This window comes from Zootermopsis nevadensis, unplaced genomic scaffold (assembly GCF_977971745.1).
Source record: "Zootermopsis nevadensis isolate Lab colony 2312 unplaced genomic scaffold, Znev_1.0 Znev_ptg000015l, whole genome shotgun sequence".
In the NCBI taxonomy this organism is placed as follows: Eukaryota; Metazoa; Arthropoda; class Insecta; order Blattodea; family Termopsidae; genus Zootermopsis; species Zootermopsis nevadensis.
Genome location: NW_028259147.1, coordinates 1,860,494 through 1,874,426, shown reverse-complemented (window position 1 = coordinate 1,874,426; position 13,933 = coordinate 1,860,494). Strand labels below are relative to the sequence as shown.

General features: G+C 34.9%; 1 protein-coding gene across 4 annotated transcripts in view; it reads right to left on the bottom strand.

Annotated features, from left to right (window-relative positions):
- Positions 1 to 2,904: 2,904 nt before the first annotated feature.
- LOC110833581 (ATP-binding cassette sub-family C member 5-like) overlaps positions 2,905 to 13,933 on the bottom strand; it is a 51,704-nt gene continuing 40,675 nt past the window's right edge. For 3 of the 4 annotated variants that reach the window (XM_087349029.1, XM_022071839.2, XM_087349027.1), the window contains exons 13-26: positions 13,573 to 13,796; positions 13,127 to 13,304; positions 12,538 to 12,721; positions 11,667 to 11,875; positions 11,106 to 11,289; positions 10,497 to 10,613; positions 10,145 to 10,267; positions 9,717 to 9,876; positions 9,408 to 9,594; positions 8,971 to 9,060; positions 8,457 to 8,646; positions 7,879 to 8,117; positions 6,993 to 7,271; positions 2,905 to 6,631 (exon numbers count right to left, since the gene is read on the bottom strand). In XM_087349029.1, the coding sequence (XP_087205155.1) occupies positions 6,521 to 6,631; positions 6,993 to 7,271; positions 7,879 to 8,117; positions 8,457 to 8,646; positions 8,971 to 9,060; positions 9,408 to 9,594; positions 9,717 to 9,876; positions 10,145 to 10,267; positions 10,497 to 10,613; positions 11,106 to 11,289; positions 11,667 to 11,875; positions 12,538 to 12,721; positions 13,127 to 13,304; positions 13,573 to 13,796 (2,475 nt within the window). In that variant the 3' untranslated portion in view covers positions 2,905 to 6,520. The remainder of the gene's footprint in view (positions 6,632 to 6,992; positions 7,272 to 7,878; positions 8,118 to 8,456; positions 8,647 to 8,970; positions 9,061 to 9,407; positions 9,595 to 9,716; positions 9,877 to 10,144; positions 10,268 to 10,496; positions 10,614 to 11,105; positions 11,290 to 11,666; positions 11,876 to 12,537; positions 12,722 to 13,126; positions 13,305 to 13,572; positions 13,797 to 13,933) is intronic. The other variant, XM_087349028.1, reaches the window with a different exon arrangement.

Genomic DNA, 13,933 nt, shown 5'->3' with positions numbered 1-13,933 from the left:
CTCTTCTAATAAATTCCAATAATAATCTGGATACAATTTCACCAATATACTCATTAATAAAAGATTTCTAAACATAAAGAATGAGGCCACATATAAGTTTAGTTTGCATAATTCCACACAGAATTTTTAGAACTAAAGTTAATATTTTCTAAACTTAAATATCATGGACATACAGCACACACTTTACGTAACAACACTAACTCAGCTCCAGTATCATAAAACTGTCGCTGGAATATAATTCACCAACATCAGCAATGTGGTCCAATTATGGCCTTCAATCTCGTTTGTTAGTACAAAACAATGAGAACTGTATAAATTTAATTAAACAATTAATTTTATTATGTCATTATAGCTGTAATTTAGTAAGCAAATGGTTCATCACACTGAAAATCACCAATTACAAGAAATGCTCATACGTGGCCCCTATTAAGTGTAGCCTGCTGTTCATGAGAAAATCAACGTACAAAATATATGAACATGGAAGATGTGTGATTTACCCCACATAACTATGTAATTTATATTTGTATTTGAAACAAGTATTATATTTGTGCTATGACACGTTCTACATCCTTTGCTTGGGCCTATGAAGGATCTATGGAATATAAATAAATTCTATTCTATTCTACATAAAATTGGGCAAACTGGCAGTAAACACTCTACATAAAAAGTGTAATATGTAAGGTACATGATAAGAAACATTTTAAAATACAGTTAAACTAAATATTGCAGATTATTAATGAGAACAGTTGTTCATCCAAAACCCTTTCTTGTATTCAATGAACAGACAGGCTGATTCTGTTAGGAATATACATGTCACTGACCTTTGATGAGAGTCATCATCTTAATGCATTCAAACTCCAAGATGTCTGGAAACAAGGCTGGAAATAATGTTCCGAAAGTCTTGTCACAGCACTTTAAATATCTTCAAGTGAAGGAGGCTTTTAGTTTCCGGTAAATAACACAGGGCTACAGTGAATGTTGCAGCAATGACTTTTTTCACACAAAAATGGCTCCAACGAAACTACTGTTTGAAAGCACACATTATTAAGACGCAAAAATTGTCCGATCAAGGTTTGAGATACTGGCACTTCAACATATATGAGGGTTTAAGAACTTAAATACAGATTTTCATGATGGCTGTACAGAACGTCAAACTCGTAGTGGATAATTTCTCCGCTATCATAAAATTAAATCAACGTGCATTTCATCTTTCACCTTGAGATTCGAGTTTTCCACCACCTCACAGTCTGGAGGCATGTCCACTGCCGAATTTGGAGTTTTGTTTCTGGTCGTAGTGAAAGATCCAAGTTCAAATCCAGTCACTATTTTCTCCTAAGTTCCCGATTCTTGAAAAGATCTCGCTGAAAGGTGTGATCAACTTTCTATTTTCCACTCTTTTTCCCGGTACCAAGAATTTACAGTAGGTCCATCATTTTAGCGCGGAATTTCATATTCAAACCTTTGATAACTTTACTTATAACCTTTGCCTTAGAATTGTCAATTGACGATTACTATTCACAGAAAACGGTAACTTTTTCTCAGTTGTGTTATAAACAATTCTCAGTTATTATAAATACATGTAAGCAATAGTGGTTTAAACTTTCTTGTGTAATTATTTCTGCGGCAATACTGTAGTTGACTATAAATTACCGTCTGAACTGTATAATTTATATTTGTATTTGTGCTGTAACATGTTTTACATCCTTGGCTTGGGTCTACGAAGGTTCTGTGGAATACAAATAAATTATATTCTATTCGAAAGCGAAACTAATGACTCATATATATCAGACTCTGTGGTCACAGGACAAAAATGTTATTGGTTCATTTATAAATATGCAAGATTGTGGTTAGATCAGAATAAAGCTGCTCAGAAGCCAATGAACGTGACATGTTTTTTCTTCATTAAGTTTTAGAAAACTGTCAGTTAATGTGTTCTTGCAAGCTCTTTTATGTTTGTAAATATGAGTCAAAGACTATAAAAAATGTTTTTTTACACATGGGCATATAACAAAGATAACATTTTGAACGTCTCTGTTTTAACAAAGTTAGCATCAATAATTTACCTCAAAATGCTGTTCCTTCTGTAAATTACGTATATCCAGAATAAAAGAAATATTAACCCAGTATGGGATTTTTATCCCACAGACATGTGTTGCATGGCATAAAAATTTAATTTTATATATATTATTTTGATACAGGAATGAAATGGTCATACTTATACTTTAAAAATGCCTTTGTTACACCCACAGTTCAATTACCTTCACTTGCATTACCACTTTGAACCTTACTTCTGGTTAAGATAAATTAAAAACTTAAAGATATTGGACAATACATTACTTCTCATTTTTGTTCATACTTTCTTATTTCTCCTATACAGCTTGTAATGTTGGGCAAAATTTGTTAGATTTCACAAAATTAATAAATATAACATATAAAAACTCACATGCTCTCTTGGGTTTTAATCCAAGCAGAGACTGACACAAACATCCACATGCATCACACATAACCTATCTTCTCTCTCTTCTTATGATCACAGTTTTGTGTGGGTTTAATCCAGTATTTCATTTCAAGCATAAAGCAAAGACACAAATTAAAATACACCTAAATACTTATTATTTCTTAGCATATAAGATGTGTGGAAGATTTTTTTATTTGATACAGTTTTGTTGAATCTTTTTGTAAATATGAGTAATTTGAAGTATGCAATATAAGTAATTTTCTAGCATCAGGATACACTACACTTAAATGGTCTAGCAAACGTTGATAAGAAGATATATCAACTGTAAAAGACATACATTATTAAATAAGACACTACAGAATGATTATGAATTGTAAAGGATTATGAAAGGAAGTGATAATGGCATATTTAAAAGTGGTGTTGTGGACATAATGAAGAAAACAAGATTTAAGTGTAATTAGTTCAGGATGATATCCACATTTATGTATACAGGTTATACGTATCTTAGGTTAACAATTAGTAGAAGCTATACCGCCTCTCCCTCCAAGCACCTACATGGCATATATGTTTTTTGTCAAAGCTGTCATTCAAGGTTACATGTTTGGTGAGACAGTAAGTGGGCAGTTGTGATTCAAGAGCTGAAAAATGGTTACATAACAAAATTAACTTAAAATGCTGATGGGAAAATTATTGACTATTTAGATTTATGAATACTGTCATTTGGCCTTAAGAAACATTTTCTGAATTTGAGTCCTCCTAAACTTGTTCTCTATTTTATGAAGGCAAACAGAACAAGACAGACATGTGATCCCTGTACAACTTTTGAATAAGCACTGCAATTACCATTAAACTCCATGGGGAAATCAGACGACGTGTCACCCCAGCACCACACTTTCTAAATCCAAGACAAGAGCATTTTGAAATGGCTAGACAGAGGGGATGGCCTCCAGATATGGAGATACTGAATAAATAGTCAAGGACAGCTGATAACAGCTGATCATCTAGCTCCACGGTTGGGTGAGCGCTAACTAATCCTCAGTCCAGCATGTTACGTAGCATCTCAGACTTGGATGGGTTCTTTGGAGTGACCTAAAGATGGCCAGAAGGATAATAAAAAAATTAAATTGGGTGTCATGATGTGGACTTGATTTATATGACAAAGGACAGAGATGAGTGATGGGCTCTTGTGAACACGGTAATAGAACCTCCAGGTTCCATGAAAGGTGAACATAACTTCGAGATTCTCAAGGACTCTGCTTGACAGGGTTAGTTTGTAAACCTCAATATTTACATTTTCATTCAAACCTAAGAACAAAGAGAACGAGATAACCTGACATTTCTGGTGGAGGGAAGCATTACAACAACCTTTATACCAGCATTTCAATATAGTGATGAATGGAATCCTTAAATTCAAAATTCCAAGATACTGTCCATCACTATAACTTCCTACAAATTATTTTAATCTTGTAAATAATTAACATGAACCCAAAACCACGCAGCTCATCAAAACTTCTGCCAACATGGTTCAGCGTATCAAAGTTACCAACCTCGGTTACTAAATGCACATTTTATATATCACTTCTGGTTTCTATATAAAACAATTTTCACGTAAGGCCGATTAAACTTTTACAGGCTCCCACACATTAAACTATTTCCACTGATGTAGTACCATAGTCCGAATAAATGCAAAAATGATTCAGTTTATACAGTAGCACCTTTGATAAATACAGAATAACAAACAAGAGGAGCCAAAAAAAAATTAAATAAAATATGTATATGCTGGACAATACAGAATTCATATACATATATAAAACTCTTAATAAATAACAAATGATTAAACACATTTATAAAAAAAGAAGATGGCAGTCTTCTGGGATGTAGTCTGGTAGAAGTTTACCACTGTTTCAGCGGTCTTTGCTGCCTCTATCACTGGGGCAATAAGTAACCCATGCATGAGAAATTGGTCCTATGTGTCAAACCAATTCCTCATGCACTGCTTACTCATTGCCTCTGAAACGGAGAATTGTACTAGACTACATAACACTACAACTCAGAAGACAGCCATCATCATACTCACCACCATGAGAACCTCAAATCCTACTAAATTTCTCAAAATATGAACATAATTCACAGTAAACATAAATTTTAAATGGAATCAAAACAAGGAGAAAATCTGCTGGCATAGTCTACTCCACACAATATAAATAATATATCTGAATTATATTGATGTCACAACTCCACTTCTACAACAGCGGTTACCCTGATCACACTGACCTTGAAAACTGACATAAGTAACATGTCCCATTTTTTCTGTTCCTCCTACACAAGCAGTGCTCATAATCTTTAACTGATTAAGCCTGCAGTGTGGATCAAATTTTCTTTAACATTTCTTAAGTACACTCCAAGCAAAAAACCACAGTATGAATCTGTATCATCTATCCTGCATAAAAATACATATTAAACTGGTTACATTTTATCATACTTTAGAAACAAACATAGCTTCCACAAATTCCAACTTAAAATTATTATAAAAAATATAATGACTGAAGATTAACATACTGCGACAGTCATATGAACAATGTCTAGTATTAAGTCACATAAATTTTGCAGATACATATGCCAGTAATAAATATTTTAGTTTCACAATGCGTATCAGACACGGAACTTTCATTATTAATGCTGAAGGAACCGATTTAACGTTAAAGCACTTCAAAATCACTTCCTTGCTACTCATCTATATAACTACATAATCAAACGACAGCACAAAAAAAATCATAAAAACAACAGTCACCTTGTGTCATATTACGGGCAGTATCAATAAAATCTAGATATTGTTAACGCTTATACTAATTATATAAATATTTGTACCGCATATAACTGCACGAGACTGAATAACAACTTTGCATCTTGCTTCTTATAACAGAGATGTGAAAATGTAATCATTGATATTTTAATGAATCAAACAAATACTAAAAATCAAGTTCCAAGTGAAACATGAGATATGCCGATCACGAAGTGAACTCAATAGTGAAGAAGTCCTAGCTCTCAGCACACATTAAAAGATTTTTATTTACTAGTTCTTAAATGACATCTATGCCTGAAGTATGATTATTAATAACCATATTATCATATAATGAAGGTTACTGAGCCAATTATAATAAAATAATGGTCCATATAACATTTGTACACAGAAATTGAAAAATATTATGTTTAATATTTTTTCAGAATAATGTTCAGGTTTATTTTAACTCAAGTGTGGCACAAACTTCTGAGCATCTTGCATATCCCTGACTTTCAGCATAACAGTGTACATAAAACATAAAAAGCCAGTTCAGAACTAGGAATTATTCTGAATAACAGGACTTCCCTCTGAATTTACATTTTCAACTTCATGATCAGAATGAAACCAACAAATCATATTTGTTTTGTAACCTCAATCAAAGCCTCGGACAGACGGACCTAATAGAGGACCGAATGGAAGAGGAGAATTCAGGAGGCCATGGACCGAATACGGACCGGACAGCCATAGAAGAAGAATCATATTTGTATTACTCAAAATACACTTCAAAGAGAAAATGTTTCTCTTGGATCAATATACAATCACATATCTAACCCTGTATCATAACTTCTGACCATTCCTCTCATGAGATTGTTAATTACAAATTAAACAAAATAGATTCTGCAAAATGCACAGATTTCAGATGAGTGCTATACTGAAAGTTACAATACTATCATCACCATTTCACTTCTTTTATCACACAGTCTGATGAAAAAAACAGACCCCAGTGTTAACGTACAGTGTAACATAAACGGTTTTAACTGTGCATTTTATAAAACTCCTCCCTGCACCTAGCAAATATAATGGATAATCCATGACTTCTCCCGTGGCCACTTATGCAGGGTCAAACAAGTCCCTGTATCCAGCAGCTGAACTGTTATGTTTATAACATTTAGTTAACACACTGTTAACATTTCTACTGACAATCATTGCTACTACTGCTACTACTTCTATTACTACTAACTACTGCCCGTAATAACACTGGTGACCCAAAGTTCCAATGATCATGTACCAGAGGTATTCTGGAGGGAAGAAATACCCATTGCCAGCATCATCTGGCGGAAAACAGAGTCATCACAGTTCATCAAATTTTCTGGAGAATCAAACTCGATAACCTGGAAATTAAACAATAAATTATCGACCTGAATATAACAACAAAAAAGTATCAATGTAAATTAGAATATGCAGTGATGTAAATAAATGTAACATAAAAGCTTTAAAAAAAATGGAACCACAGCATTAGTGATTAGAAGTCTGGACTCCTATAAAAAATGTACTTGTTTACATTTGTTTTCACCCAAATGAACATAGACAAAAAGCTTCTATGTTGTGTTCCATTCAATTCTATTACCTCCCAAATTTTATTGGACCCTCCCACATGTAATGAGGAGAAATATATTCTTGGCTTCATAATTTCATCGACTGACAACCCTCTTAAAAATATAATAAGTTACGTAAGTTTTACAAGCACATTACCTTCCCCGAGTCCATAACCATGACACGGTCGTAAGCCGTGACGGTGTTAAGACGATGAGCTATGGTAAGTACAGTGCAGTGACTGAAGGCATCGCGGATTGTTTCCTGGATCAAGTAATCGGTCTCCACATCAACTGATGCTGTTGCTTCATCCAAAAGCAAGATCTTGTTCTTGCGAAGCAGTGCCCGGGCCAAACAAATAAGCTGTTTTTCTCCCACAGACAGATTCTCCCCATCTGCTTCCACAGGACAAAGCAGCTGCTTCTCTTCGCGGCTAATCTGTTATAATGACATGTATGCAAGCGCCAATTACTACTGTACTCCACAGACATGTTAAACTCTGAAAGAGGCTAACTGGGAGATTAACCTTTGTCCTCTGTGGATCACAGCTTACATGTGACCCAGCTGGACATGCATCAGTGTAGCATACCACTAAACACTGAAATTAATGTCTGATGGGCAGTCCGATAGTACACAGACTCTGGTGCCTTTCATTTATATAATAAAGGTTACAGGCCTTTCTAAAGTGCATTAATAAATATGTGGCGTAACAGCCCTCTTGAGAGCCAAAGCCGACTAGCTGGCTGCTGGCCTCACGTTCCCATGCCTAAGCAGAGGTGAACGATCATCCAACCAGATATAGGGCGACATGTGGTCAGCACGACGAACCCCCAGCCATTGCTAGTTTTCATGACCGGATTACGCTACCCATTGTAGCTCCCCAATTTCCTCACGATGCTGGGTAGGCACCGGTCCCATACACTGGTCGAAAATCTCATGAGAAATTTCTTTCCCCGAGTCTCATGCATTCCGTATCACCGGTCAGAAGCACGATGCCTCAGACCACGCGGGACCCTGAACTAATTGCCTGTTGATAATTAATTACCTTCTCCTTTAGGTGTGCTTTGTCCAAAGCTTCCCATATTTTATCATCAGTATGCTCGCCAAATGGGTCTACGTTATAGCGTATAGTCCCTTGAAAAAGAACAGGATCCTGCGGAATAATAGCCACAGCCGAGCGCAGATCATGTAACCCAATTTCTGAAATGTCGATGCCATCGATCAAGATACGTCCTCCTGCCAGTTCTGTTAGTCGGAGTAATGTCGTCACCAAAGATGATTTGCCTGCAACAACAAAGGATAATTTTTAAAATCTAATATCGTCCTTTTTATATTCTTTTATCCACAACAAAAACAATGCAGAATTGTCCATCTTCTGAGTTGTAGTGCCGTATAGTCTGATAGAAGTTTACCAACGAGTAGTTTAATCTGGTCAAAACACAAGACAGTTAACATGTTATACATTTTAATTTCAAATATAAGAAAGCTGTACTGAACCGAGTGGGGTAGAAATATTTTAAGAGGGTCTAAACACTCGCGATAAAATTATTATTGGTCAACGCACAATCTCTTACTGATAATACATTTTAACTAACAGTTAAGGAACATAACTGCACTGTTTACCTGCACCTGTACGACCAACCACTCCAATCTTCTCTCCTCCTTTGATAATTTCCGTCACTCCGTGTAATACAAGGGGAAGGTCTGGACGGTACCTCAACTGTACATTTTCCATTATTATCTGACCAGACCAAGGCCAATTGTCAGGTAGACTTCTTTTTTCAACCTTGGCAGCAGCCTCCTCAGGGAGGTCCTATAAATTATAAAAATCTATTAGCACTTGGTTAACTGGAAGAAGCCGAGAGACAATTCAGATTAAACTAGAACGTGCCCATTCTTCCACCACACTTCCCGTCTCCAAATTTAGTATTTTAAAATTGAATGTACGGAAACCTGTGATACATATTACAGGTAAGAATAAAAACAGAATTGTAGTTTCAATATGGTAATGTCTGTATGTAACAATTTTTTCCTGCTGTTTTCACACATTCTCAGTTTTATAATATAACTTATAAACTTCAGAGCATAACAGGAACACAGGAATATAAAAATATCTTTCATGTTAGAAAATCCATACCTGTGTATATTCTAAGATTCTCTCTACAGAGGTGAATCTTGCTTGCATTTCCGACTTAAGCTGCATCACATACGGTACAAACGTGCTCACCTGCCGAACAAGATTTTAAAATTTTATACATCCTCATTTCAGTTTCTAAGTCTGAACTGTGAATATGGCACGTTCACCTAACCACCTGACACAAAAGCAAGAGTTCAATGCACAAATTCCACTCCTTTTCTTCCCAATAAGTAAAATAAAAAAAGAATAGATTTGGGACTGATGTTGTCTTCAAAAATTTAATTCTCCATAAAAAATTCTATGAAACTGACAACACTTAAAAAATGAATAGCTTGAAATATATTTCATCTATCAAGTATTAATACCCAAAAGGTGAATGATAAAGCAGTTTAATTCTATAAATGGAATTCATTACTTCAAAGAATTGAAGAACTTACAGCAAATACACAAGACAGAGCCAGACCACTCTGAGCAGCTGTAACTGAGTCACGCAGAAGTACAACCATAAGACCAGTCAATGTGACCATTACCACTGCAATCATATCCATACGAAATGTAAACCATCGGACTGAAGAACGGAAGATAAAGTCAGATGCTAGCGTTCGGTTGAGCCTCACACAGAACCTAAAACATCCACACATCAGATGCCTAATACTGAAAAAATTAAATTCACTGCATTTTAAAATAACAGAAGTATTAGGGTGATTTTAATTTTCAAAATTTCTTATAAAAAACTGTAGTAGTACCTTTCAAGGAATATCTTCTGTCGGCCAAATGTACGGATGACTGACAGACCTGCCATTGTCGATGATATATGATTCAGCACTGGTGATTTTAAGAGATTATCCAGTTTCTTTGTTTCGCGTAATCCCACATTCAACCACACATCCAGAAACATAAACAAACCTGAAAAATACACATACTTTTGACAGAAATTCTGTCATCCGTTAACAGAGGTAAACAGGTAGTTTGGACGGTAAAAGGAATAAAAGTTAAAATTAATAATGAGAACATTACAACTGAAGACAGACTATGAAAGATCATTAGGATAATCCAGTTATTCTTATAACAAGTGATTTGGAATGATGTCAATTATAACGGAAGATTTCTAGAAAAATAATGGGGCATTTCCGCTAAAATAAATAATACGGCAAGAAAGTAATTACAAACTGACCTGTTGCAATAATCATGGCAGCTGAGAAGACAGGGAAAATCACACAAATCAGCAACATCTGTGAGATAACAAACATCAGGCCCTGACACACAAACTCGAAGAAAAACGGGACTCTGACATCCACTGAAATCAAAACTCGATTAAAGTTAGCATCAATGTGGTCAATAAAACAACTGAATTAAATTTATCAAAACAAAAATATTTTTATGAATCTTTGGTTCAGAAAGTCTTCCAGCTACAGATCTTCGAACTGACGTTTTTTTTAAGGAAAACTGTCAATCAGAATTTAAAGATCACATATTCCCACTACTACAGCATCAAAAGAATATAACTACATAATATTTGAACTCACATTCATCCATATCCCTAGAAAACCTCTGTAATATTCTGCCTGGTGGAGTGACATCAAAGAAAGAAACAGGACACCGCATAACTTTACGGAACATCGTGTCATGGAGTCGAGACGAACCTGCAAAGGTTACAAGTATGTCGCTTTTCTCATAAACATTATGTTTATTGGATTTACTGTAAAAAACATATTTACATCATCACCTCATACTGGTAATTTCTAATCACAAAAATAAACAAAGAAATCTTCATACTCACCACTGTGAAAACCTCAAATCTTAAAAAGAAAATATGTCGCTACTCTACAACAAAATCAACGGTTTCTGTGTTTTATCATAATGAAAACAAGCCCTATTAGTTTAATTTCTGTTTATATGTAAAGCTTGTTGTTACTCTACCTGAGACGTTTTTATCAGAACAACAGCATAAACTACCTTACAGTGGGGTCCAATACATTTTAACTTCATTAATGACTTAACGGCTGACCTTCTGACACTTCTACCCAGGTCTTGTTCACAATCTTCCTTGTCCATGAAAAACTCTAACAGGAGAACTGAAATGTCTGCCATTAACTGACTGAAATCGCAACCTTCAGTGGTAGCCATTATCATACCTAAGAGCAGCTGTCTGGCAATACCAATTCCTTTCATCAGACCAACGAACATCATGACAATAAAACCAAGTCCATACACTAGCTGATAGAACCACAGATCAGGGTTGTCATTTACATATCCTTTGAGTTCCTCCCCTGTCATGTTTGTTAAGTTGTAACAGGTGACGTTTTCTTTTCGTTCCACCTAAAACAACAAAACACACATTAAATAATTACAATATTATTAGCCATCTTCAAGTATTAATCAATATTATAAGCTCTGGTATTTCATTTCACGTCTATGTTTATTATTTTACTGTTTTGTTCCGTGCTCGAACATAACGCACCAAGTAGTAAATATATTACACAGCATGAAAGCTGAAATAAATTATATTCAAAATTCTTATTTAATTACAAATAATGTAAAATTTAATAACTAAGTGAAACTGGAAAGAAATTTTTTTTAAAAAATTAAAATTGTGTTAAACTGATAATTGCTTGTCGAAGGTGATAATTACTTCATCGCCATTTCATTTATTGAGTGTAACTTATTTTCTACTTACAGTCCATTTCAGAACTAACCTCTAAACCATCACCTTGGTCCAACCAGATCTGTAGCCAGACACCAGAAGCCAATCTTGACAAAGTGAACAACAGCACCAAAAGCAGAAGCATGCCCATGACAAAGTAGCCACCACAGAATTTTGCATAATCCATATAAGCCTTCCAACCTGTCTGAGTCATTGTGTGTGTTTCATCTGATGTTAACTTTCCAGCCAGTTCATTTCCTGCTATAATAATTCATATCATAAATTGAATAAAATATGATCAAGACAAAAAACAAAGTACTTGAAACGCATTATCTTCGGTATGCTAGTGAAAAAGACATACAATATTCCATCTACTTCATTTTATTTATGTGGGACACCCAGAGAAACATTTTTTCCCATATTCTTTGCACTTTTTATTAAACATCAGAATAAAAACTGGGATGTAACGTACACCTGATTCAGTCTCTTCTCGTTGACATAATGTTGTGAATATGTTAAATTAAGTTATGCCCCCTCTTTGCACATTTTACTATGTAAATGTCATATTACTTCAACCGAGCTACGAAGATAATAAAATACTTGGGATTTGCAAGCAGTTTCATCCAAACTATTAATAAAAAAATTATGAATTATGAAAACTTAATTTCAAGTTACAGTTTCTTTTAAAAACATAAAAAAAAAAATAGAACAAATTTAACTTACGTACTTTCAGAATGAATCACTTCACAATATTTTGCATTTACACATGCGGTGATACTGATACATGCTGTGAGGACAACCTAACAGAGGTCAGTACAGTACTGAAGAGCATATTCTGGGATCATACTGAAAACCCATTAATCTCACCCGTCCACAACTACACCAGAAATGTTACGCTACACATACACTATATCACAACTAACCTCCTTCTTCCATGTCAATAGTCTGTTCTGTTTCGTCCTCGCATGCAGACTTCTGGTCTCTTATCTGATCAAACTGTAACATTTGACAGTAATCTCCACCTTGAACTATCAATTCCTTATGTGCACCTCTTTCAGAGATCAATCCATCTTTCATATATAAAACTTCATCACATTGTTCAAGAAACTGTAAAATAAATATCAATATCCAACACACGTCATAACAACATTTTGAAAAGAACATAATTCATCAATGAAATAACAAATTAAGGTAGAATATAAAACATTCTCTGTATTTCCAAATGAAGTATAGTGAAATTCGACTCCACAAACTTTCATATGCGTCTTCTGGTCTGAATTTCACTTCAGCTGTGTTGTCAGAACACATGGCGGAAAGTTCAGATGTAAGTAAGAATAAAGTTTATTAGATTCTGAAAGTGACAGTAAAATTCAGTAGATAATTATAATTGAAATGCGTATTAGACACGGGACACCGAGACAGATGTCCATGTATTTCCTAAAACTCTGTATTGAAGGGTTATTCTTATTAATATTATAGTACATCCTAATCAACTACAACGAACACACAAACCTGCATGCCATGGGTAACCAACAGGATGGTCTTTCCTTTCAATTTACTCTTGATGCATCTGTTGAAAATACTACGAGCAACCTTGGCATCGACTGCACTCAGAGGGTCATCCAAGAGGTAGATATCTTTCTCAGCATATACTGCTCGAGCAAGGTTAATTCTCTGCTTCTGCCCACCACTTTAAACCACAAACATATAAAATAAATAATTAAATAACAAATTCTGTTAGCCTGACTATACATCTATACAGACACGGACAACTCAAGAAAAGTACGGGTTACAAGTCCTTTACGAAACTTACTGTAAAAAAAATCAATGCCTTTTTTCAAAAAACATCATGTGCAGAAATTTGAATGACCAGGTAACATTTAATATCATAAAACAGTATTTAAATTTAAATGTTGTCAAATGAAGACTGAATGTAATAATATAATAAAAGAGTTTACCTAAGGTTGGAGCCACCTTCACTGATTTCAGTTTTATCGCCATTAATAAGTAGTTCCAGGTCTCTTTGCAAACAGCAGCACTCGACCACAGCTTGATATTTACTTTCATCAAATGGAAGTCCAAACAATATATTCTCTCTTACAGTGTCATTAAAGATCCAAGCTTGCTGAGATACAACTGCCATGCTTCCCATCACGTGCAGCTGGCCTGACGATACTATCATCTGGCGAAAATCAATATGCACAATGTCTCAATTTTCTGCGACAAGGCTTCTATAAATGGCAGTGGACACTCATTATTTAACTACATTTTAATGTACACTTAAGTTTGACTTCAAGTTAACATGGCAGCAAGTATGAA